Source organism: Scyliorhinus torazame, chromosome 12 (assembly GCF_047496885.1).
Source record: "Scyliorhinus torazame isolate Kashiwa2021f chromosome 12, sScyTor2.1, whole genome shotgun sequence".
NCBI lineage: Eukaryota > Metazoa > Chordata > Chondrichthyes > Carcharhiniformes > Scyliorhinidae > Scyliorhinus > Scyliorhinus torazame.
Window position 1 is genome coordinate 41,146,655 of NC_092718.1, and position 26,615 is coordinate 41,173,269.

Here is a 26,615-nt window from a genome sequence, read left to right on the forward strand (position 1 = left end):
AGGACTCATTTGGGTCCTCAGGGGTTTTATGTGTGTGTTTATATATTAGTTATTTATATTAGATTTTACGAAGTTACTATTTCTGTTGTTTCTTATTTTGTTGTTGGCAGTTGCCGTTAGTTAGCATATTATTTATTTAAAAAACGATCACTGTATATATTATTACAAAGTTGTAAAATGGGAAAATTTTGTTTTTGTTTGATCGAAAAACTTTAATAAAAAATATTTTTTTTAAAAAGAGATTGAAGCTTCAGTTGTGTTCGTTCCCAGATGAGCCATGATCACAAATTGGGCAAACTAGGTTGTAGATTGATTCATGAATAGATATTAAATGTCATATTTTGGACTACAGTGACTTCTCTGCCCTCTAAGGCTGCTTGACCTTCTGAGTATTTCCATCATTTTCTGATTTCACTTCAGATTTCCAGCATCTACAGTATTTTGCTGTTAACTAAGGGCAGCATAGTGACTCCAGTGGTGTAATCGGTTAGCATTATACAAGTTATACAATTAAGGGCGGCATGGTGGCACAGTGGTTAGCACTGCTGCCTCACAGTGCCAGGGACCTGTGTTCAATTCCGGCCTTGGGTCACTGTCTTTGTGGAATTTCTCTCCTTGTCTGCGTAGGTTTCCTCCAAGTGCTCAGGTTCCCTCCCACAGTCCAAAGATGTGCAGGTTAGGTGGATTGGCCATGATAAATTGTCCCTTCGTGTCCAGGGATGTGCATGTTAGGTTATGGGGTTACAGGGATAGCATGGGGTGGACAGGGAAGTGGACATGGGTAGAGTGCTCATTTGAACGGCCAGTGCAGACGCGATGGGCTGAATGGCCTCCTTCTGCACTGTAGGGATTCTATAACTGTAAAGCTGGTAATGGTACTGCTGTTGATATTTACAGCTATGTTTATTTACTTCCTTTATCACCTGCTTTGTGTCACACAATCATCCCTTTTGTCATTTAATCACGCCTAATATCCATGCTCCTGCTATGCAAACTACTTCAAACCTCGATTCTCTCCCCTTAGTTTCCTTCTTTCCTTGTTTATGTACTGAAAACTGTTACATCGTATTTACAGCACATGTATGGTTAGGTTAGTTTCTGATTTATCTACCCCCTTTCTATCTTTTTAAAAAATGTATACCATGTTAGTTTTCCAGTTGAGTGTACCCTTTATTGATCCTATTCCAATTCTGATTTTCATTTCTTTATTATTTGTGTTTGTGGAATACTTTTGTTTTCTATAGTCGTAGGAACATAGGAGCAGCAGTAGGCCTTTCAGCCCCGCAGGCCTGTCCTGCCATTTAATGAGATAATGGCTGATCTATGGCCTCACTCATGATGCCTACCTTTGCCCATATCCCTTAATATCTTCTCTTAGCAAAAATCTATCTGTCTCAGATTTAAAATTATCAACTGTTCCAGTTTTAACTGCTATTTGTGGGAGAGTGTTCAAAACCTCTACCGCCCTTTGAATGAAGAAGTGCTTCCTAACATCTCTCCTCAATGGTCTAGCTCTAATTTTTAGACTATACCCCTTAGTTTTAGAATCTCCAACCAGTGGAAATAGTTTATCTTTAGCTACACTGTCTTTCCCTGTTAATATCTTGAAGACTTTGATCAGATCACCCCATAACCATCTAAACTCTAGCGAAAACAGCCTAATTTATGTAATCTCTCCTCATAACTTAATCCCTGTAGTCCAGGTATCATTTTTGTATACCTGCGTTGCACTCCCTCCAAGCCCAAAATATCCTTCCTAAGGTGTGGCACCCAGAACTACTCGCAGTACTCCAAGTGGGGTCTAACTAGGGTTCTGTATAGCTGCAGCATAACTTCTGTGTCTTGTATGCCAATCCTGTAGATATAAAGGCAAACATTTCATTAGCCTTTTTGATCATTTTCTGCACTTGTTCATGACGTTTTAAGGATCCATGCACCTGAACCCCAAAATCTCTTTGGACATCCACTGTACTTAACCTCTTTCCATTTAGAAAGTACTCTGCTCTATCTTTTTTTGGTCCAAATTGGATACCTCACACTTGCTTACCATCCACACTTGAATTCCATCTGCCACAATTTTGCCCATTCACCTGGTCTGTCAATATCTCCTTGCAATTTTAACTTGCGTTAATTGTATTACATTTCTGTCCTCTATTGACTATTTTTTCGGGACCTCCGACAAGTTATCCTCCCTTTCAAATGTAAATACTTAGGCAAAGTAATTGTTCAACATGTCTGCCATTTCACATTATCAATGGCAATATCTCAGTTTTCAGCTTTTAGTGGTCTACATTGCTCTTGACCAACTGATTTCTCTTTATATAACTATAACATTTCTTCTAATTAATTTTGATATCCCTTGACAGTTTCCTTTCATAATCCATTTTAGTAGCTCCTATAAGCTGCTTTGTGAGCCTTTGCTAGTTTTTGTATCTATCCCATTTGCCTGTTGCATGGTAAAATAGGACTGAGTCAGCACGGATTCGTCAAGGGGAGATCATGCCTGATAAATCTTTTTTTTAAATACATTTAGAGTACCAAATTTTTTTTTCCCAATTAAGGGGCAATTTAGCATGGCCAATTCACCTACCCTGCTCATCTTTGGGTTGTGGGGCTGAGACCCACGCAGACACAGGAGAATGTGCAAACTCCACACGGATGCCTGACAAATCTTTTAGAATTCTTTGAGGAGGTAACGAGGAAGTTATACAAAGGAGAACCAGTGGACATGATCTATTTGGATTTCCAGAAGGCCTTTGACAAGGTGCCATATAGGAGGCTGCTAAATAAGATAAGAGCCCGTGGTGTTAGGAGCAAGGTACTGGCATGGATAGAGGATTGGCTGACTGGCAGAAGGCAGAGAGTGGGGATAAAGGGGATGGGAGCCAGTGACTAGTGGTGTTCCGCAGGGGTCCGTGTTGGGACCACAATATACATTAATTATCTGGAAGAAGGAACTGAGGGCATTGTTGCTAAGTTTGCAGATGATACAAAGATATGTAGAGGTACAGGTTGTGTTGAGGAAGCAGTGAGGCTGCAGAAAGACCTGGACAGGCTAGGAGAGTGGGCAAAGAAGTGGCAGATGGATTACAATATGGAAAAGTGTGAGGTTATGCACTTTGATAAGAAGAATAGAGGCATGAATAGAGGCATAGATTATGTTCTAAATGGGAAAAGGCTTGGCAAATCAGAAGCACAAAGGGACTAAGGAGTCCCAGTTGAGGATTCTCGTAAGGTTAACATGCAGGTTCAGTCGGCAGTTAGGAAGGCAAATGCAATGTTAGCATTCATGTCGACAGGGCTAGAATGCAAGAGCAGGGATGTACTGTTGAGATTGTATAAGGCTCTGGTCAGACCCCATTTGGAATATTGTGAGCAGTTTTGGGCTCCGTATCGAAGGAAGGATGTGCTGGCCTCGGAGGATCCAGAGGAGGTTCACAAGAATGATCCCTGGAATGAAAGACTTATCATATGAGGAGTGGTTGAGGACTCTGGGTCTGTACTCGATGGAGTTTAGAATGATGAGGAGGATCTAATTGAAACTTACAAAATACTGAGAGGCCTGGATAGAGTGAGCGTGAAGAGGACTTTTCCACTGAGGGAGAAACTAGAACCCGAGGGCACAGCCTCAGACTGAAGGGACGCTCCTTTGAAACAGAGATGAGGAGGAATTTCTTCAGCCAGAGGGTGGTGAATCTGTGGTGCAGTTGAATCATTTGGCAGTATGATTTTACATCGGTGTACCCAAATCCTGTCCAATTGCTTCATTCTCTACATGCATACAAATGTTGCTGTATTCCACCCCGGCCCCCCAAAAGCAACAAATTTATTTTACAATGTTTAGCTTATTGAATCAAGTAACGACAATTATTCCCAATTTCAAGATGTATTTGCTGCTGGTATTTTGTTGTTCTTGTATAGCATGAGGTCATAGTATGTCCATCACCTTGAAATTCTAGTCTGTAACTTCCCTTCTTTTCCAGAGCATTCGCTGTGCTCTGTATTGCGCTGTGGTTTGTTGGCCACGACTATATTGGTTTATGTTGCGGTTTGGGACCAAAACATTTTCGGTGAAAGACAAACAAAGTTCAGCTCAATATACCATTTCAATCTGTCACAGAAAGTGCGACAATACTACTTGGTTTACTTTTCATTTATTATGTTATTAGTTATTCTTGTATTTCTGCATATCTAAATTAGTCTTGAACTTCGTGAGTTGGAAGCCAAGTTGAAGGCTGCTTATGTGAACAGAGAAAGAGCTGCCCAGATAGCTGAAAAAGAAGCAAATCGTTTAGAGAAGATTGTAAGTACTGTGCTTAAAATACATGTTATTCAAAAGTTGAGCAATAACAGAAAAGGTACTGAACGGTCATTAGGTTTTGTGTTACAAGGTATGGTGGGCACAGTGCCTAGCACTGCTGCCTCACAGCGCCAGGGACCCGGGTTCAGTTCCAGCCCTGGGTGACTGTGGAGTTTGCATATTCTCCCCGTGTCAGCGTGGGTTTCCTCCCACAGTCCAAAAATGTGCAGGCTAGGTGAATTGGCCATGCTAAATTGCACGTGATGTCCGAAAGGTTAGGCGGAAATAGGGTGGGGGCGTGGACCTAGGTAGGGTGCTCTTTTGGAGAGTCGGTTCAGACTCGATGGGCTGAATGGCCTCCTGCACTGTAGGGATTCTATGATTCTAAGGTCAGAAATCACATATTTGATTTTCTTTTTTAAAAAAATATATTTTATTCAAAATTTTTGGCCAACCATAACAGTACATTGTGTATCTTTTACACAGTAATATAACAATATAAATAACAATGGCCAGTTTTTTAAACAAGAAATAAATAATATATAAACAACATCCAAATTAAAAAACAAAACTAAATGGCAACTGCCTTGTCCCAAATAAATACTCTCCAAAAATACAATTCAGCAGTCCAGTATACAATTACCTATAACAACAACCTATACATATTATACTTATACACTAACATCCCTGAGAGTCCTTCTGGTTCCTCCCCATTTGATTTTCTTCTTAATTGATTCCAGTTTACGCATACATATTATGTTGCTTCCTTTTAATTAACCTTTCATGCTTCTGGCAGCTCCAGGGAATTATTTGTGGTCAGCAGCTGAACATTTTTAAACAGTTTTTGGGTCACACATTGTGAAAATATCAATCTTATACATTGCTAAAATAAATGCTAATTATTAAATAATTCTAATCAACCTTAATATCTTTTTACTTTAATCTTACTTGGAATTTATTTTTAACTAGTGCTTCCCACTTCTAAACACTTTTAAGTTTAAAATATTTTCTAGTTTTTCTGTCTTTCCATTTGTTCTGGAAAAAGAACTCGCATTTCCACACAAAACATTAGTCAGTGATTTTGTTGAAAATGGTTCCAAACGGTGTGGGAGCGGGTGGAGGCGGCATCATGTAAGATACGAATTTGGGGCATTGTTAACGGCACCACTGCCGTTCTCGCCGGCTTGGTACTCCACAAGCCCGGTAGCAGTGGCAGCCCTGAAGGTGTGGGGACAGTGGAGGCAGCACATGGAGTTGGAGGGGGCGTCAGTGTGGGCACCGATATGCGATAACCATCGGTTCACTCCGGGGGGGTGGGGGGCTGGCCGGGGTTTTTTGGAGGTGCAGCGGACAGGGACCGAGTGATTTGGGGATCTCTTTATTGATGAGGGTTTCCCGAGCTTGGCGGAGGAGTTTGAGTTGCCAGGTGGGAATGAGTTCCGGTATCTGCAGGTGAGGGATTTTGTGCGAGGCAGATTTCGTCCTTCCCGCATCTGCCGCACCGGGAACTGCAGGATAAGGTGGTGTCGAGAACAGGAGTAAGAGAGGGAAGATCTCCGAGATCTATAAGGAGCTAATGGAGTGGGAGGGAGCCCCAATAGGGAAGGTGAAGAGAAAGTGGGAAAAAGAGCTGGGGGGTGGGGCTGGAGTTGGAGACCGGGTTATGGGAGGAATCTCTGAGGAGAGTTAATGCATCCTCGTCGTGCGGCAGACTCAGCCTGACACAGTTTAAGGTGGTCCACGGGACACACATGACTGTGGCCTGGATGAGGTTTTTTGGGGGGGTGGAGAATAGGTGTGGGCGCTGTATGGTGGGTCCTGTGAACCATGTCCATATGTTTTGGGTATGTCCAAGGCTGAGGGGTTTCTGGCAGGGATTTTCTGACGTCATGTCAGAGGAATTACAAGTGAGAGTGGTTCCGAGTCCAGAGGTGACGATCTTTGGTTGGTCGGAAGACCCGGGAGCCCAGGGGATGAGAGAGGCCGACGTCCTGGCCTTTGCCTCCCTGGTGGCCCAGAGACAGATCTTACTAGGATGGAGGGACTCGGAACCCCCGAAGTCAGGGGGGTATGGGTTAGCGACATGTTGGGGTTCTCAGACTTGAGAAAATTAAATTCGCCTTGAGGGGTTCGTTTCAGGGGTTTGCTCGGAGGGACAGCCGTTCAACGACTTCTTTGAGAAAAATTAAGCTGTCAGCAGGGAGGCATGGGAGAGGCGAGTAAGGGCAAAAGAACTAGAGGGTGGCTGGGGAAGGTGGCACTGTTTGTTTAAGCCATGTTGGCTGGGGTTTGTGTTCGGGGAGGGTTTTTTAGTTATATTGTTATGTTTTTTGTTTTTGTTGAAATTTAATATTAAAAATTGTTATTATAAATGCCTCAATAAAATATTTTCTAAAAAAAAAGAAAATGGTTCCAAAAGCTAGTCAGGACCAGAAACCTGAAAATTGCATGCTTTAAAGTGCATGGGTACTGCAGATGTAAAACTGTCAGGGTTATTTTTAAAAATAACTTCCTCTAATGCTTGAAATTTTGGATTATGCAGTCTATTCTATAAGGAAAAAATACCTCTGGATGGGGATTTTTTGACCCCGTTTTTGACAGGTGGGAATGATGGTGGTGCCGGGGAGGGGGGAGGGGGGGGGGGGGGGGGGGAGGGGGGGGGGGGGGGGGGGGGGTCCCTGAAAAGCTTTCATGCCGGTTTTGATTTGCCTGCTCCATTATCCCCGCCGATTATGTAATGGAGCTTCTGTGATGAAAGGTCGGGAACTCCATTAGTATTGATTATCATAAGGCAGCACGGTAGCACAGTGGATAGCACTGTTGCATCACAGCTCCAGGGTCTCAGGTTCGATATCCGGCTTGGGTCACTATCCGCGGACTGCACGTTCTCTCCATGTCTGCGTGGGCACCCTTCGGTGCTCCGGTTTCCTCCCATAGGTCCCGAAATACGTACTGTCAGGTAATTTGGACATTCTGAATTTTCCTCTGTGTACCCGAACAGGCACCGGAATGTGGCGACTAGGGGCTTTTCACAGTAAATTCATTGCAGTGTTAATGTAAGCCTACTTGTGGCAGTAGAGATTATTATCATTATACACCTAGTAGTTCTCTCTGCTTTATTATCCTCCTTCCTCGCCCAAACAGGCTTTGTAAAACAAGGAACTGGCAAACTGAACCCGTCGAGGACACTGCCAGGGACACTCTCTAGTCGAGGGGGATGTCCCATGTCTTTTTGGGGGTGTGGGGTCTCCCCTGGGTTCCCTGGAGTGTTTTATTTTATTTTTATTTCTGCTTTCGTGTTTCTGCTTTTCAGATCGGTGTGCCCTTAAGGGGTCGAACTTGCTGGCAATGAGCCTGCCCTGTCAGCATGATGTCGTGGACCATTTTTCTTTCTTTCCAAGGCACTTGAAAATATGGCAGGAAAAGCAGTCAAGGCAGCTGGCGGGCTACCCTCTGCTTTTTCTGCCTGAGACAACACTTGGGAAAAGAATTGTAAAATTCCGCCCTTAATGTTTCCCAAGTGTCCTCCCAAGTATGTGGAGGTGGGAAAATTTGTAGCCTCTGGAGTAATGAACAGGTTTATCTTTTAACTAGAAACGAGAGGCTGAGATTGCGAAATTGATGAAGAAAGAGCACGATGAAGCTACAGTAGAGGAGATTAAGGAAGAACAAAAACGTCATGAACAAACTGTAAAATATCAGAAGGAGCTGGAGCAGCAACTTGATCAAAATGAACAAAGGAGACAGGAAGCTTATGATGAATTCCTAAAAGATAAACTAAGGATTGATGAAATTGTAAGAAAGATCTATGATGAAGATCAGAGGTAAACTTTCTTGAAACTAGTGTTTTTTGAATTTTATCCCAAAAAATGTTTTACTATAATGAGGATGTATTTTTATGTTGGACTAATCTTTTTCCCATTTGATTGTAATTTTCTGTAAAGCTTCATTCATATAAAGCCTGTGGCACAGTTAAATTGCCTCTGGATGTCACTTATGTTTAAAGAGGGCCATCAGTGCATTTGATGGTAGAAACTGGATATGATCTCCCTTGCAAATGGTTATGAATTAATGTCAACACGCCAGCATTTCTTTCCAACATCATCTCAACTTTATTTATAGTGAGGTTTATCATCATCTGTTCTGATATTAGTTTGGGCAGCAATTGAAGTGCTCAGTTAAACCCAGAGGTTATCAAGGTGGAAAAAAAGATCCAGAATTGCTACTACTGATTGCTAAAGACTTATTGAAAATATGCGTGTGGTCATGGGATGGGAACAAGTTCAGGCTTGGCACATGAAGAATGGCTGAGTGGTCAGATTGGCTAGTATCTTCAGGGAAGAGGGAGAAAAGTCACGGGGGGGGGGAGTATTATTATGAGTTACATTTTTATCATGTGTAATGAAAAGGGTAGATCACGCAACTTATCCCATCCCCTTTATTGAGCTTGGGTTTAGATTGTGGGGAAAGAAATTTTAACTAAGGTTCCGAAACTCTCAAGCTTAGCAAGTGAACAGTCACTTGGAATGTCATAGAATAGTAGTCAACAGAAAGCAAAGTCACATTTGTTTCCCCAATACCTGCACTATCTTAAAAGTAATGTATTAAAAGATCAAAACAATCCCCACACAAAAGTATCCAGCAAGGTAGCTGATCACATGATCTCTTTACAAACAGAAAGCTCAACATTGTTTCCAAATCTGTGCCGCAGTAGTGACAGTGTTCTAAACTTTTAATAAATTAACGTTTGTGCTCGTCTCTTGCTTGTGTTATTGGAAATGTACCTCTTGATAAGACTATTCACCATCACCATCATGTTTTAACTCACTCTTGATGCATAGGGACAGAGAGCTGAAGATGGAGAAGATGAAGGAAACTCAGAGGTACATTGAGGAGTTCAAGAAGCAGCGAGCTGAATGGAAGAGAATTGAACGTGAAAGAATGGAAGCAGAGAACAGAAAGGTTTTGGAATTTGCTAGTGCGCAACAAACCAGAGAAGATGACCGGATGGCCAAAGTTCGAGAACGAGATGAGCATAAAAATATGTTGTACAAAAAGGTAACCTAAATATGTTCGCTTAATCTTTCATTACATGCACATTACAACACTCTAACCCTTAAAATCCATTTTCTAACAAATAACTGGATTGTTTTTCACTGTAGCTTGCTGAGGAAATTGAAAAGGGACGGCATGATCGTGAAGAATTGGAGAATATCCGACAAGAACTGTATCTTGAAAAGGCAGAAGAGGCTCGTAGACAGCAAGAAATGGTTAGTATCGAAAAGGCTTCCTATCCCCAGCTTGTTTTTAAATGAAAAGTTAATTTATTTCTGGCAGTACTTATATTGAGACAGTGCATTGAAAACATGCAATAATGATCTCATATTAAGAAATAGGTGTCAATTTGAGTCTGATACACTTGTAGCCAACTTTTGCTATCCTTGATATTTTCATCTCTGGGTAAGCAATTGCTTTGTTGAACTCCTTTCAACTTGGGTCAAGCTAAGAGTTTGAAAATATGTTGATATATTGAAAATATATCCAAGTGTCTTCATTTATTATTTTTTCGATGCCGTTACTTGAAGCTAAATACCATATGTAATTTATTAGAAAACTGTGCAGAATCAGAAAATAGTTGGCATAAATGTCCATTATTAGCATGAGCAAGTAAGATTTTGGTGAACGTCACAAATGGAGTGAAGTGATTTCCCATTGTTTATTAAATCTTCATTCCATAATAAAATAAGAAGAATAATTGTAATGTGAAGACTGTAGGACAATGACCTGGATTTTGCTGTCAGTGGTGAAGAAATGGCACTTGCCATTCACCTCGCTGACAGCAGTCCACTGATTCCACAGGTTTCTCAGCATAAGAGTTCTTCTAATCTGGTGTCACTTCCAATGCAGTGTAGGGGATCTTTGGCATCCTATGATCAGGGGATGAAATCATAAGACTCTTCAAGATTGAAGAATACTCTCTGAGACACGCTGTCTAAACCAGGAAATAAAATTTGAATTTAAATGATGTATAGAAAGTAAAATACAGATGGAATTAATGGAAAGAGATAAGAGCTGACAGAAAAAATATCTAGCATTATATTTTCTTATGAGGGAATAAGGTCCTCAACAGTTGTAAAAATAATTTTTCAGAGACAGAGGTTATCCATCAGATACGATCACTTATCACTGTTTAAAAACTTACTCCTCAATGTGCCAGCCCTTATTTTTAAAGCCATTTTATAAGACCATAAGACATAGGACCAGAATTAGGTCACTCGGCCCATCGAGTCTGCTCCGCCATTCAATCATGGCTGATAATTTCTCATCCCCATTCTCCTGCCTTCTCCCCATAACCCCTGATCCCCTTATTAATCAAGAACCTATCTATCTCTGTCTTTGACACTCAGTGAATTGGCCTCCACAGCGTTCTGCGGCAAAGAGTTCCAAAGATACACCACCCTCTGGCTGAAGAAATTTCTCCTCATCTCTGTTTTAAAGGATCGTCCCTTTAGTCTGAGATGGTGTCCTCTGGTTCTAGTTTTTCCTACAAGTGGAAACATCCTCTCCACGTCCACTCTATCCAGGCCTCGCAGTATCCTGTAAGTTTCAATAAGATCCCCCCTCATCCTTCTAAACTCCAATGAGTACAGACCCAGAGTCCTCAACCGTTCCTCATACGACAAGCTCTTCATTCCAGGGATCATTCTTGTGAACCTCCTCTGGACCCGTTCCAAGACCAGCATGTCCTTCCTTAGATACGGGGCCCAAAACTGCCCACAATACTCCAAATGGGGTCTGACCAGAGCCTTATATAACCTCAGAAGTACATCCCTGGTCTTCTAGCCCTCTTGACATGAATGCTAACATTGCATTTGCCTTATTTGCCGACTGTACCTGCAAGTTAACCTTAAGAGAATTGTGAACAAGGACACCCAAGCCCCTTTGTCTTTCTGATTTCCTAAGCATTTCCCCATTTAGAAAATAGTCTATGCCTAAATTCCTCTTTCCAAAGTGCATAACCTCACACTTTTCCACATTATATTTCATTTGCCACTTCATTGCCCACTCTCCTAGATTGTCCAAATCCTTCTGCAGCCCCCTTGCTTCCTCAGTAGTACCTGTCCCTCTACAGATCTCTGTACCATCTGAAAACTTAGTAACAGTGCCTTCAGTTCCTTCTTCCAGATTATTAATGTAGATTGTGAAAAGTTGTGGTCCCAGCACAGACCCCTGAAGCACACCACTAATCACCGGCTGCCATCCTAAAAAAGACCCCTTTTATCCCTGCCTTCTGCAGTGTGTAACTAGTGGGTAAGAACAGCAAATTCATGCTGTGCAGCCATTTTAATGCTGAGTCCATCAGTAAGGGCACAGCACACCTTGTGGAGGAGGAGGGTATCTCTGACAACAACTTTTGGATTTCTAATTTCAAAGTGTTACCGGCCTCACCATTGTAATTTCAGGAAATCCTGGCCAATATTGCCTTCAGTTATTACACTCCTATCATGACTAATCTAAATGTGAATTTTCAGGATGTAATTAAATCAAAAAATTGCTTCTTATGCAGGGCTGTAAAACAACCACTAATGCAACAATTTGATAGGGATCAGCAAGTTTGTGGCTAGAAGTTAAAAGGTTAAGTATTTGTGTATGCATGATGTTTCCTTAACTGTACCACAATAGATGATATCATAATTACATTCTGGTTTTTCATCTGAAGTAAAGGCTTATGAAAACAACTGACAAAATTACAAGCAATTCTCTCCACCATGGCGAGGTCAGCTTCTGGTTGGAAACTGTGTTCCCAACTGCATTGGTACCCACAACTTTGCTTCACCTTATTGTGCAGTTAAACTATATTCCAAGATAATGTAAAGAAGTGTTACATTTTAACATTTATTTTTACAGGCAAACATGGAAAAGCAAATTCAACAGCGTCTCGAATTACAACAGACCTACCAAGAGCAAATGGCTTTCAAAGAGAGGCGTATGCAGGCAGAGAAAGAAGAGGAGGATGAGTTGCGGAGGAAGATGATGGCTAAGCTTGCAGAGGATGACCGTATTGAACAGATGAATGAACAGAAGAGACGTATGAAACAGCTTGAGCATAGGAAGGCTGTGGAGAAAATCATTGAAGATCGACGGCAACAATATGAAGCAAACCAAGTACGTAATGAGCATTATCTAAAATGCCTTCTGCCCATGTCATTAATATATTATAGAATCATACATTGGAGGCATAATACAACCCGGCTCTCTCTAAATGCTACTCGGTTAGCCTGACTTACTTCCCTTTCCCAGTCAGCCTGCAATTCTTTTTTCCCCAACCGTCTAATTTTCTTTTGAAGGTTACATTTGAATCTACTTCCACCACACTCTCTGGCAGTGCATTGCTGATCCTAAACAGTCACTGCGTTTAAAGAAAAAAAATCAAGCTTTTCCTCTTATCACCTTTGGTTTATTTGTCATTCCCCTTCAGTTGGTATCTCCTAATTCTTGAGCCTTCCACCACAAAAGGAACAGCTTCTCCCGATCTACTCTGTCCAGACCTCTCATGATTTTAACACCTCCATCCATTCTCCTCTCAACCTTCTCTTAAAGAGAACTCAGTTTTCCAAATACACCTGCATCATTGAAGTCTCTCATCCTCAGATCCCTCTCCAATGCCTTCACATCTTTTCTAAAGTGTCCAGACTTGGACACAATACTCCAGTGAAGTTGAATCAGTGTTTTATAAATATTCACCCTAAGTACCTTCGTTTTGTATTCTCTGCTTTTAATTATAAAGCTCTGAATGCCTTTATTATTCGCTTTCTCCATCTGCCTTTTCATCTTCAGTAAGTTGCACACATATACCCTCTGCTCCCACATCTCCTTTATTTTACATTGCCTCTCCTCATTTTTCCTAACAAAAGGTATCACGTGTTATTTAACATCTAGTTAATGAATGGGTTGGATTCTCCAGTCCCTCAGTCACATGTTTCTTGGCAGAGGGATTCTCTATTCCTGCTGCTTGTCAATGGGATTTCCCATTGAGGCAACCCAGCATTGCCGGGAAACCCGTGGGCCGGGGTGCCCTGCCAGCAGGAACAAGGCAACCCAATGGCTGGAGAATTCCGGCCAATAGCTCTTTGTTTTGGGATTCTATTTTATTTCTTATAGCAATTATTAGAAACAGTCTGCACATTTTTGACATCTAAAAGAACATATTGGTGTGTACAAAACATACATATTCTTGTATCTTCCTTAATACTGGAGCCTACCTTTCATTACTTTTACATTTAAAGAATGTAACTTGGGACGTAAGTTCAATTAAAACCCTTGTGCATTCTTCTTCATGCAGAGAAGGCTAAGCATCTTTATGTTCTGCGTTTGTGGCTGCCAATGCATTTTGATTAATAAATTTAATATTCTATAGCAACTGGAACTTGACAGACAACGTGAAGAAGAGAGGAAGAAGGCAGCTCTTCAAAACATAATTGAGGAAGAAAGGCAGAAACTTCTCAAAGAGCACGCCAGCAAACTGCTAGGCTACCTTCCAAAGGTATGGATAGTGAGAAATCTTGCCAGTTTAGAAGCTGAATTTTAATTAGAGTTTTAGCATTTCGATTATATTGCATGGAAAAGAAATTAGCAGAAGAGTAGCTCTGAAGCTTTATGTATCACTTCACATGAATGTCGAACACTCTCCCAGACATTGAACGCCTGGAATTCCAGTCACTCTGAACGGGATGAAGTACAACTCTTAAGCACTAGCATTGCTGGAACATGTGCAAGCTATGGGAAGTGTGAGCCTTTCAGTCCTCAAGCTTGCAGGGTTGAGATTTGTTATCGGTATCTCCAACTACACACTGGTGTTGTGTTGCTTTGTTATAATTTTCCACCACATGCACTAATTGTGCAGTCAATAAGAACAACTTGTACTTATGTGGTGCCTTTTAAAGCAACCAAACCTTTCATAGCACTCCGTAGAAGCGTTATAAAACAACATATGTCACTAAACTACATAAGGAGATATTAGGGCAGATGTTCAAAAATTTGGTCAAGGAGTTAGGTTTTAAGGATGTCTTATAGGAGGAGAGTCACATAGATAGAGATGGTTGGAGGGAAGAATATTACAGAACTTAAAAAATATATATTTTTATTGACATTTTCCAATTTTAACAGTTTGGCAATTTGACATATAAAGCATGTAATATTTACAGAGTATGATGTTTCTTATGTACAATTTTACACATGCCCCTACTGTCGGCTCCCTCATGGCACCATCTTTCACCCTGGGTGTAATATTGCTATACTTATTATAATAATAATAATCGCTTATTGTCACAAGTAGGCTTCAATGAAGTTACTGTGAAAAGCCCTTAGTCGCCACATTCCGGCGCCCGTTCAGGGGGCTGGTACTTCTTGCCTTATGCGATTCCTGCTGTTATCCTTGTGGGTTCACTGGGGCGGGGTGGGGGCTCTCTACCCCATCCCCTCCTCCCTTTTTCCCCCATGTCTCTCCCTGATACTCCCCAGGGTTTCTTCCTTGCCTCCCCCCACCCCGTTCCACTCTGCTTTGTGCGCTCTTCTCTGCCCTCATCAGTCCCCCCCTTTCTTCTTAATCACTATTGGCCTAGAACAGGTCTTTGAACAGGCTAATGAATAGTCCCCATGCTCTGTGGAAGCCCTTGGTCTTCACCATGTGGAGAAATTCTGACAGGTCTGCCAGCCAGTCTGCAACTGTGGGTGGTGCTGCTGATTTCCAGCGTACGATTAAGGAAGCAAAAGCCAGGGCATCGGCCCTCTTCCCCATATGTAGTTCTGGCTGGTCCAAAACCCTGAAGACTGCCACTCTCAGGCAAGGCTGCACCCTCACCCCCACAACCTTGGACATCGCCTCGAAGAAGGCTGTCCAGAACCCGACTAGTCTGGGGCAGGCCTAGAACATGTGGGCGTGATTGCCTAGCTCAGTCTAATGGTGTTCTTGCTCTTTCCAGCAGTCGTCCGTAGATGTCCCCACAGTTTCCCTTCTCCCTACTGTCCGTGCCCAGTAGTTCCTCCAGTAGTGTCTCTCGGGGCCCTAGGATACCTCGTCATCTCCTTGCGGAGAAAGTTTTTGATTTGTACGTGCTGGAGCTTGTGTCCTTTCGGTACCTCCAGTTCTTCCGTTAGTTCAGGGTCGTGGCTCTGTCCCCCATGTGAAGGTCCCTAACCGCTAACGTCCAAAGACGTGCAGGTTAGGTGGATTGGCTGTGATAAATTGCCCTTAGTGACCAAAAAAGGTTAGGAGGGGTTATTGGGTTACGGGGATAGGGTGGAAGTGAGGGCTTAAGTGGGTCGGTGCAGACTCGATGGGCCAAATGGCCTCCTTCTGCACTGTATGTTCTATGTTCTTATGTCCCCCGTCCTGTCTCCACTTCTTAAACGTGGTGTCTAGCATGGAGTATTACAGGGCTAAGGACTCAGGCAGCCACAGGCACAACTACTAATGGTGGAGTGATTGAAATTGTGAATGCTCAAGAGGCCTGAATTACAGAAGAGCAGATAACTCTGCAGGTTGTGGAGCTGATAGAGATGGGAATGGACAAGGTCCTGGAGCGATTTGTAAACAAGGATGAGAAGTATTAAAATTAAGATATTGCTTAAATGGGAACCACTTATAGGTCCACGGTCATGGGATGATGGGTGAATGGGACTTGGTGCAAATATGGACTCTAGTAGCAGAGTTTTGGATGACCTCAAGTTTATGGGGGTTTGGAACAAGAGAGGAAGGCCAGTGTAAGTTGGAATAGTGAAGTCTAGAGGCAACAAAGGCATAGATGAGGGTTTCAGCAGTAAATGAGTTGAGGCAAGGCAGAAGTGGACAACGATACGCAAGTGGAAATAGGAAGTCTTGACAATAGCAAGAGTATGTTGTCAGGAGCACATGAGGGGGTAGTAAGCCAGTAGACCAGTAAGCCTAACATCGTTAGTGGGGAAAATTCTTGAATCCATTATTAAGGACTTTATAGCGGAACATTTAGAAAGCAGTGCAGGATCAATCAGAGTCAGCATGGATTTATGAAGGGGAAATAATGCTTGGCAAACCTGGTAATCAGTACCGTTGACAAGGGGGAGCCAGTTGATGTGGTATACTTGGACTTTCAGAAGGCGTTTGACAAAGTCCCACATAAGAGATTGTGAAAAATTGAAGCGCATGGGATTGGGGGAAGTGTATTGAGGTGGATAGAAAACTGGTTGGCAGAGAGGAAACAAAGAGTAGGAATTAATGGGTCCTTTTCAAATTGGCAGGCAGTAACTAGTGGGGTGCCACAGGGATCGGTGCATCGATCCAGCTATTCACAATATATATTAATGATTTGGATGAGGGAACAAAATGTAACATCTCAAAGTTTGCAGATGATACCAAGTTGGGTGGGAGGGTGAACTGTGACAAGGATGCAGAGATCTTACAGCATGATCTGGACAGGTTGGTTGAGTGTGCAAATCAATGGCAGATGCAGTATAATTTGGGTAAGTGTGAGGTTATTCATTTTGGAAATAAAAACAGGAAGGCAGATTATTACCTGAACGGTTGTAAATTGGGAGAGGGGAGTGTGCAGCGGGACCTGTGTGTCCTTGTGCACCAGTTGCTGACGGTAAGCATGCAGATGCAGCAGGCGGTAAAGAAGGCTAATAGTATGCTGGCCTTCATTGCGAAAGATTTCGAGTACAGGAGCAGGGATGTGTTGTTGCAATTATACAGGGCCTTGGTGAGGCCACACCTAGAATATTGTGTGCAGTTTTAGTCTCCTTTTCTGAGGAAGGATGTTCTTGCTCTCGAGGGAATGCAGCAAAGGTTTACCAGACTGATTCCAGGGATGGCGCGACTGTCATATGAGGAGAGATTGACTAGGTTTGCATTGATCTAGCTGGAATTCAGAAGACTGAGGGGGGATCTCATCGAGACTTATAAAATTCTAACAGGACGAGACAGGGTAGATGCAGGGAATATGTTACCAATGATGGGTGTGTCCAGAACCAGGGGTCACAGCCTGAGGATTCAGGGTAAACCATTTCGGACAGAGATGAGGAGACATTTCTTCACCCAAACAGTGGTGAGCCTGTGGAATTCATTACCACAGGAAGTAATCGATGCTAAAATATTGAATATATTCAAGAGACGGCTAGATATAGCACTTGGGGCGGATGGGATCAAAGGCTATGGGGAAAAGCAGGATTAGACTATTGAGTTGGATGATCAGCCATGATCGTGATAAATAGTGGAGCAGGCTCGAAGGGCCAGAAGGCCTCCTCCTGCTCCTATCTTCTATGTATCTAAAATATGACATCAAGGTTGCCATCAGCCTGGTACAACTTCCAGGGAAGGATGGAGTAGGCAGGCTGTTAAAGATAAAGTTTGCGTGGAGACTGAAGACAAAGGGTACAATTTGCCCAAAACGTGACACGTGCCATTTTGGGCAAGTTTGAGCAGGTTGATTCGCACCAGCATTTTTGGTGAGATCCAGACCTGTATTCAACCACACTTTTTTTTGAGCTTCGGGAATTTCTCACTGGTAAATTCCACACTTAGAAGTTTTTTCTGCAGTGGGGACCTATACTCGTTGCCAGGCCGCCTACTCTGAGATCAGGTGCCCCAATCTCAAAGTGAGGTTGAGGGTCTCCCACACCCCAACCACAGACGTTGCAAACCCCTGCAGACATGGGCAACACCACAACCCTCGACCCCCGAGGGGCAATCTCTCTCCCCCCCCCCCCCCCCCAAACCAGACATGAGGGTGACCCTGCCCTGCACCAATCCATCCTTGAGTATCAGGGAATCCCTCCCCTCCCCCACTATTCCTTGCTGAGGGTGCCCTCACCTTTAGGGCCTCCCCTTTTCAGTCCCCGATTTTCAGGAGCCCCCACCCAACCTTCATGATGGCCCTTCATCATACCCTTCACACTCCCTTTCGTGTGCCTCGCCCCCCCCCCCCCCAAAGGCCCTGCCCCTTGACAGTGCCAACCTGGCACTCGGGCACTGCCCCTGGAAGTGCCATGTTGGCTCATTTTAATATGATTATCTAGATCATGCCCAGCGAGGGTGTGATCCAGATCACAGCAGGCGTAGTGGGTCCAGCAACTCACGATCGCTTGGCGCCTGGCACAAAACTCGTTTTCGGCCTCATCCACAATGCACCCAGCACAACAGGATCTGCACAATGCAGTGGGAAAATCACACAATGTCTTTGGTCTTCCCAGTATTTGGAGGAAATGTCTGTTAGTCGAATAATGGATATCAGTTTTAAAAATCTGACCATTAGAGACAATCATAGGATCCCTGCAGTGCAAATGAGGCCATTTGGCCCATCATGTCTGTACCAACCCTCTGAAAGAGCACCCTACCTAGCACCCAACCTATCCCCATAACCCCATCTAGGGGCAATTTAGCATAGCCAATCCACCTAACCTGCACACCTTTGGACTGTACGAGGAAACCAGAGCACAAGGAGGAAACCCATTAAGACACAGGAAGAATGTGCAAACTCCACACAGTCACCCGAGGCGAATTGAACCCAGGTCTCTGGCACTGTGAGGCAGCAGTGCTAACCACTGTGTCACTGCTGCCCCAAATAGTGGGTTGAGAGAGGTGGTGATGATAGAACTGGGTGTTGTCAAGATACATGTCGAAACTGATTGTGTTTTATCTCTTAAGCTGTATGTAGTTGAGAATAGGAAGCCATCAGGGAGACACCCGAGGTAACAATGTGAAAGTGGGATAGATTCAGTAGATAAGAATGGAACCAGGGAAGTGCAGTCCCACTCAGCCCGATGACAGTGGAGGAGCATTCGAGGAAGATGACATGGTCAACCATGTCAAAGGCACGTGAAACATTAAGCAGGCAATTTATATTGAGTCCTTTTGATAGATTTATTTTAAAATCTCTACAGGGACAGTAGAATTGAAGGAAATTAATGTATTTATTGATACTTGTGTACAATCAACTCAAGATCAACATTAGCTTCAAAACATTTTTATTGCTGAGATGTGATCATTGCTAGTCAGGCCAGCATCTGATGCCTAGCCCCTTGAGATGGTGGCGCTGAACTGCCTTCTTGAACCACTGCCATTCATGTGATGTAGATACACAACACTGCCTTTGGGAGTGAGTTCCCAGATTTTGACTCTGTGACGGTGAAGGAAAGTCTGGAAGGATTGTGACTTGGAGAATCCTCAGGTGGTGATTTTCTCATGTGCCTGCTACCTTTTTTTGTAGGTGGCATATGTTGTGGGTTTGGAAGTTGCTGCTGAATGAGCCTTGGCCAGTTGCTGCAGCGTCTCTTGTAGATGGCACACATTATTGCTACGGTTTGTCGATGGTGAAAAGTGTGAATGGGCTGTCGATCAAGTGGCTGATTTATCCTGGATTGTGTCGAGCCTCTTGTGTTGTTGGAGCGCACTCATCCAGGCAGTTGCAGGAGATGAATGTTGCTAAGAATAACCAACATATGGCATGCTCTTGTACTGGAGCACCCGGAGGAAACCCATGCAGACACGGGGAGAATGGGCAAACTCAGACAGCGACCCAAGGCTGGAATTGATCCTGGCCCCCTGGCAGCAGTGCTAACCACTGTGCCGCCCTTGAGGTAAATCAACCATCACAGAGCACATGGCTGGGAAACAGTGTAGAGGGAACTTTACTTTCCATAGAATTACTACTGTGCAGGGTGTCATTTGGCCCATTGAGTCTGCACTGACCCTCCAAAAGGAGATTCCACCTCAGTCCACTCTGCCTACCCTATCTCTGCAACCCCATCTAACCTGCACATCTTTGGGCACGAAGGGGCCATTTTCCAAAGTCGGCGCTGACTTTGGGAAGAGAAACTATTTGAGGAAATACAACAGGTAGGAGTAGAAACAGGACAACTGTGCCATGGAGCTGGACAATGAAAGAATTACATTAGAAGACTTTGGAATAGTTGACTGTCGAAGGCAGTGAAGAGTTAAAGAAAAATGGGAACGTGCTACAGTCACAGGCAAAGATATTGATGGTGACTTTGTGCTGCGGGTGGGGAGCAAGCTTGGTTTTGATAGCTTTGTACAAAGAGAAATGAGAAAGATGGGAGTGTGGGTTGTAGACTAGTGTAATTCACCAGGCTCATCTAGCCTCGGCGAGAATTATGCCTTGATGTGCAGTAGGCCCATAATTAAATTTGAGATTAAATATGAATTGTTTCAAATCATTGTAAGCATTTTGTAAATGTGACAAGGTTGTCTTGTTTAATATGGAGGTGCAGTTTAAGTCAATGATGTGCTTCATGATATGGGAGGTCCTGCATTCATCACTTCCACATGTGAAAAGTGCCTCTGACTGCTTGTGTTCAAACTTAACAAAGTTTCCCATCTTAAGAATTAGCTAAGTGGTGCACATGAAAGACACAAGGGCTCCTGAAATGCAGATACCCTCACTCTACAGGGAATTAACTTTTTAAAATTACCATCATGATTTTGAATGATTGACATGGATTCTACTTGTATTTAAATATTCAGTTATTGAGTGAACATAGCTAAGGTTAGGATCGCATTTTTTGCTGGTTAAGCTAATTACTTTCTCTTGTGTTTCTTTGAAAGGGAGTGTTTAGAGATGAGCAAGAGCTTGAACTGTTTGACGATGACTTCAGAGAAAATTTCAAGAAAGGAAGTGCCAATCTGTCTTCAGACGACGGCTGGGATTGTTAGACCTGTACTCATCATCATGTTTGACATGTAAAACATGGCTGAAGCAGCCAGCAGTTACTTCAAACCATAAATTTATATTGATCTCTATTTTTAATTGCAGAGCTGAAAATGTAACTGATGTGAATGTTAATGACATTATATAAATAAATAATATGAATCACTACAAAATTGTTATCACTATGGAGAAGATCCATTATAAAGACCAGTGGACTATAACAATCTTTTATTGTCACAAGTAGGCATACATTAACACTGCAATGAAGTTACTGTGAAAAGCCCCTAGTCGCCACATTCTGGCTCCGGTTCGGGTGCACAGAGGGAGAATTCAGAAGAATGTCCAATTCACCTAACAGCACATCTTTCGGGACTTGTGGGAGGAAACCAGAGCACCCGAAGGAAACCCACGCAGACACAGGGAGAACGTGCAGACTCCACACAGACAGTGACCCAAACCGGGAATCGAACCTGGGACCGTAGCACTGTGAAGCAACAGTGCTAACCACTGTGCTACAGTGCCGAATATAGATTTGCCACTGGAGTTCAGATCACCAATTTCTGAAATCTGCAAGTTTTTCAATTTAACAATTGTTTTACAATACAGTACAGCATTATATAGAGTTATTTTTGTTTCCCTGGCAAATTGGTAGTTTACTGCATGCCATGGGGAAAATAATGGAACAACTATATCAACTAAAGAATAATTGATGGAGTATCAATGGATGGAGTAAATGATAGATTACCTACAATATGTGCTCTCCTATTTCAATGATTTGCATATGGTGGAAGTAAAACCATGCTTAATTGGTTTCACGTGTCTAACAGGAATGTAGAAATGTAGCACTGCCGTGTGGTCTCTAATCACACAAAGGCCAAGATATGTTCGATTGCAACATTTAATTTTGAACTGGAGGAAACAAACTAATTTTCACCCACAAAACCTATCCACCCTCGCGGCCTATGTGGCTGGAGAGGTAGGATCATGGTAGGTGATCCAGATCATTCAAGGAATAATTGAAACTGCATAAAGCTGTTGATCTATATCAAGTATACTCCACCTACTTTAACAAAGCAGTACAATTTAGAAACCGGGTCAGTAATGCAAGCTGCGAGGGCAGCAAGGTGGCGCAGTGAGTTAGCCCTGCAGCTTCACGGCACTGAGGTCCTAGGTTCGATCCCGGCTCTGGGTCACTGTCCGTGTGGAGTTTGCACATTCTCCCAGTGTTTGCGTGGGTTTCGCCCCCACAACCCAAAGATGTGCAGTGTAGGTGGATTGGCCACACTAAATTGCCCCTTGGAAAAAATGAATTGGGTACTCTAAATGAAAAAGAAAAGTAATGCAAGCTACCTGGATAGATCTTCCCCAAAATTACTCTCTAATTACTGAAGGGGCTGATAATGTGCGATTTGGGATATTGCCCGGCCACTGTTGAATGCGTCAATAGGGGAAGCACGGTAGCATTGTGGTTAGCACAATTGCTTCACAGCTCCAGGGCCCCAGGTTTGATTCCGGCTTGGGTCACTGTCTGTGCGGAGTCTGCACATCCTCCCCGTGTGTGCGTGGGTTTCTTCCGGGTGGTCCGGTTTCCTCCCACAGTCCAAAGATGTGGTTAGGTGGATTGGCCATGATAAATTGCCCTTAGTGTCCAAAATTGCCCTTAGTGTTGGGTGGGGTTACTGGGTTATGGGAATAGGGTGGAGGTGTTGACCTTGGATAGGGTGCTCTTTCCAAGAGCTGGTGCAGACTCGATGGGCCGAATGGCCTCCTTCTGCACTGTAAATTCTATGATAATACATGAATGTGCTTTAATTTGTCCAATAATTCTAGCTCTTCCAAATTTGTTCCTGGTGCTCTGAGTGCTATGCTCGTGATTTACTGATGGTTGGCTTATCTCAGAGCAGTCTTTTCCTTGGCATTGCTGTGCCAGAGATAGACTTGCTATTTTTCTCATGCTACTTAAAGTTTCCTAGTCTGTCTTTTTCTGTTAGATCTACAATCAGCATTTTCTGCAGGAACCTGACAGGAAGATTATTCACAATTTGTTTATGAACTAGCTGTTGTAGCAAATCAATTCAGCTCCTAGGTCAAAAACATCAATGTGCTCTGCAGTATCAAATGCAAAACTGGATCCATTACTCGTAAGTGACGAGAATTCTAGTATGGTGAATATGTCTTTCTCTCTTATTTCACTTAACTGTTTGCCTCTAAATAGTTTTCCAGGATGGGAAGATAAGAAACGAGGATTGTTAGTTTGAAACGGGCTTCCTATACTACATCTACGCATTAAAATTACTAACCAGCACCTTCAGCATGGACATGGCTGCCCAACAGTGGCTGCCTCTGAAAACTGAGGGGCATAGACCCAGTCCTTCTCAGGTCTGCAGTAATAGTCACATTGTGGAAGGAAATAAATCCAGGGGGATTTCGATAGAAGACTGACTGAGCTGGCCCATTCATCAGGGTTTTCCCCTCTGATTAATGTTCAGAAGCATAATCTTCCAAACAAAATGCAAAATTAAACTCAGGAGGTTCTGCTGTGACCAGGTAATTGGTTCTGAGCATATCAACTAATATTGACCAATTCCCTCCTAATTTCAAATAGACTGGTTGAGGGCAACATGTCAGCTAGTACAGGTATGACAAACCCAGAGCAGCTTCAAATGGCCAAATTTATGAAAATAAATCCTTCAAGCAATGTCAATTACATCATGTCAGTCCACAAAGCCTATGTTAACTCTGTCAGTTGATGCCAGGTCCGTCCCTCAAATATGAGAATGTAGGTATGTATACCAACAATGTATTTTAGGGGAGGGTTGCACACAACAATCAAATATTGGGGAGAGTGTTGCACACAACAATCAAGTATTAGTCATACTGAAGTTCTGGACATAATCGTTAGCTGGAAAAAATGGAATTGAGATAACCTTACTGGGTCACTGGGTCAACTAAGATTCACAGATCTATTTCCAACTGCTTATTGTGCTCGTTTGTACAGTGAAGATGAATGGGACTATGCTCATGTATCTTGGTGCTAGATACTCTCCTCAAGTTTTCTTTATTATTTTGTGGCTGACCCTATTTGGAGTTGCTGCTTAAAGTCAGGAAAATTGTTTCAAAACCAGAATTGAATTGGGCATAGAGAAATAAGAACACTGTTGGGCTCTTAAGGAAAATGTATTGAATGGAAATTAAAACAAATCAAAATGAGTCAACAGAAACTACTTTACAAAGTAAAAATGGCCGTGTAGCAAAATGTCTGCTAAATAGTTTCAGGATGTGGGCCATACTGGATGCTGATTATGTAACCAGATGTAGAATTTCAGAAGTTAGGGTCCGTGGCTTAAAGGGGAAGGAGAAAACACAATCATAGGTTAAAAAACACACACTACAATAGAATGAATTAAGTAACAAAAAAGGTTGAAAACAATTTTGTCTTTATTCCTTAAAATATTTTTTGTAAAATTGGCAGGAGTAGGATGAATGCAAATACTGAACTCCATAAGAAAAATATACATACACAATTGCAACAAATGTTATGTTTTATAACAAAGTTGTATGTAACTCACAAATTTATTTTTATAATATAAATTTAGAGTACCCAATTAATTTTTTTTCCAATTAAGGGGGAATTTAGTGTGGCCAATCCACCTACCCTGCACATCTTTGGGTTGTGGGGGTGAGACCCACGGAAACACTGGGAGAATGTGTAAAAACTCCCAAATTTCTATTCTGATCAGTTTCCCCATTCCAAAGCTTTAATAAATTCCTCTTCGGTGAAGGAGAGCATTTTAGCAGCTTCCATGTGCATCTAAAAAAAAACAGACAAGATTGTAAAATGTCTACTGCAATTATTTTTTGAAAAAGTATTTTTATTCTTGAAGGAACTGGAAGCGAAGTATGGGCTGGAGCAGGGGGAAATGTTTAGATACATGCAGGTTCGAGATTTTGGCAGAAAGGAGATACAGAGCTTCCCGGTGGAGCCGGCCTCCACTTGCTGGAGGAGGTGCTGACGACGGGGACTGGAGAAGGGGGTAGTGTCAGCGATTTACGGAGCTATTTTGGAAGAGAAGAAGGCACCACTGGAAGGGATCAAAACAAAGTGGGAGGAAGAGTTGGGAGAGGATATGGAGGAGGGGTTCTGGTGTGAGGTGCTCCGGAGAGTGAATGCCCCGACCTCATGAGGTTGGGGCTGATATAGCTGAAGGCGGTATACAGAGCACACCTCACGAGGGCGAGGATGAGCCGATTGAAGGAGTAGAAGATATGTGAACGTTGCTGTGGGAAGGGGAAGGGGGGGGGGGACGCTAATCATGTTCATATGTTTTGGTCCTGTCCAAAGCTAGAGCATTACTGGAAGGAGGTTTTAGGGTAATTTCTAAAGTGGTGCACGTTAAACTGGGGCCGGGCCCCCGGGAGGCCATATTTTGGGGTGTCGGACCAGCCAGGGTTGGAAACGGGTGCGGAGGCAGATGTTGTAGCCTTCGCCTCGTTGATCACCCGAAGGCGGATACTGATGGGTTGGAGAGCAACCTCTCCACCCTGTGCCCTGGCGTGGCGGGGGGACCTGTTGGACTTCTTGACTCTTGAGAAGGTTAGGTTTGAACTGAGGGGAAGGATGGTGGGGTTCTACAATTCATGGGCATTATTCATTCTGCACTTTCAAGAACTGGATAACATCGAACATTAGTTGGGGCGTGAGGGTTGGGGGGCTGTGTGTGTTAATGGCGACTATGGGTGATCCCTAATTCCTTTTTGTCATTTGTTTGTGTGAATATGCGGGCTAATGTTTGGGGTTTGGTGGGAGGATGGGGTCGTTGTTATTGATATGGGGATTGACATATTTGTTAATGATTATTGTTTATTGTTGGTGGGTGTAAATTTGGAGAAAATGTGAAAAAGGAGAATAAGTTTTTAAAAAAAGTATTTTTATTCCAGTTTTTAACATTTGAAAAACATTACCCCCACACAGTTGACGGTAACTAGTTCTCCAAAATACAGAAGAAACAAACCCCATCTATTGTGGAACCCCTCATTCGCCCCTCATTGGAGCAAATTTCACTTTCTCTAAATGCAGGAACTCCATTAGAAGTCCCAGCCACACTGAGGCACGGGGGTGAGGCTGACCTCTACCCCAACAAAAACCCGTCTGCAAGCAATCAGCGAGGCAAAGGCTAAAACATAATAATAATCCGCTTCCGCTTGCAACTCTAGCAGGTCTGACATCCCGAATATGGCCCCCAGCGGACGAGGCTACAAGTCCATATGCAAGATTGCCGACATGGTGGTGAAAAACAACCTCCGCAATTTCTCCAACTTCGGGCAGGACCAGAACATATGCACTGATTAGCTGGGCCTCTCCCACATAGTTCACAAATATCCTCCACCCCCTCAAACAGCAGCTCATCCTCAACTTCATCAAGGGCGCCCGGTGTACCATCTTTAGCTGTATCATGCCCCAGCCTCGCACATAAGGTTGAGTCGTTCACCCTCCACGGCACCACACCGCAATCCCTCTGCTAGCGCCATCCCCAGCTCCTCCTCCCACTTGATCTTAACCCCCCAGAGGCACCTTATCTTCCTCCACAATCCTCTTCTACTGCAACTATACAAAC

At 43.2% G+C, this 26,615-nt stretch overlaps 2 protein-coding genes across 6 annotated transcripts in view; one reads left to right on the forward strand and one right to left on the reverse strand.

The window, feature by feature from the left end:
• Positions 1 to 21,173, forward strand: part of mns1 (meiosis-specific nuclear structural 1) — a 34,469-nt gene extending 13,296 nt beyond the window's left edge. For both annotated transcript variants that reach the window (XM_072470744.1, XM_072470743.1), the window contains exons 4-10: positions 4,201 to 4,303; positions 7,895 to 8,124; positions 9,142 to 9,358; positions 9,463 to 9,570; positions 12,209 to 12,466; positions 13,719 to 13,844; positions 20,898 to 21,173. In XM_072470744.1, coding sequence (XP_072326845.1) covers positions 4,201 to 4,303; positions 7,895 to 8,124; positions 9,142 to 9,358; positions 9,463 to 9,570; positions 12,209 to 12,466; positions 13,719 to 13,844; positions 20,898 to 21,005 — 1,150 coding nt within the window. In that variant the 3' untranslated portion in view covers positions 21,006 to 21,173. The remainder of the gene's footprint in view (positions 1 to 4,200; positions 4,304 to 7,894; positions 8,125 to 9,141; positions 9,359 to 9,462; positions 9,571 to 12,208; positions 12,467 to 13,718; positions 13,845 to 20,897) is intronic.
• A 3,247-nt stretch (positions 21,174 to 24,420) lies between these two features.
• tex9 (testis expressed 9) overlaps positions 24,421 to 26,615 on the reverse strand; it is a 138,487-nt gene continuing 136,292 nt past the window's right edge. For all 4 annotated transcript variants that reach the window (XM_072470746.1, XM_072470745.1, XM_072470747.1 and 1 more), the window contains one exon: positions 24,421 to 24,811. In XM_072470746.1, coding sequence (XP_072326847.1) covers positions 24,737 to 24,811 — 75 coding nt within the window. In that variant the 3' untranslated portion in view covers positions 24,421 to 24,736. The remainder of the gene's footprint in view (positions 24,812 to 26,615) is intronic.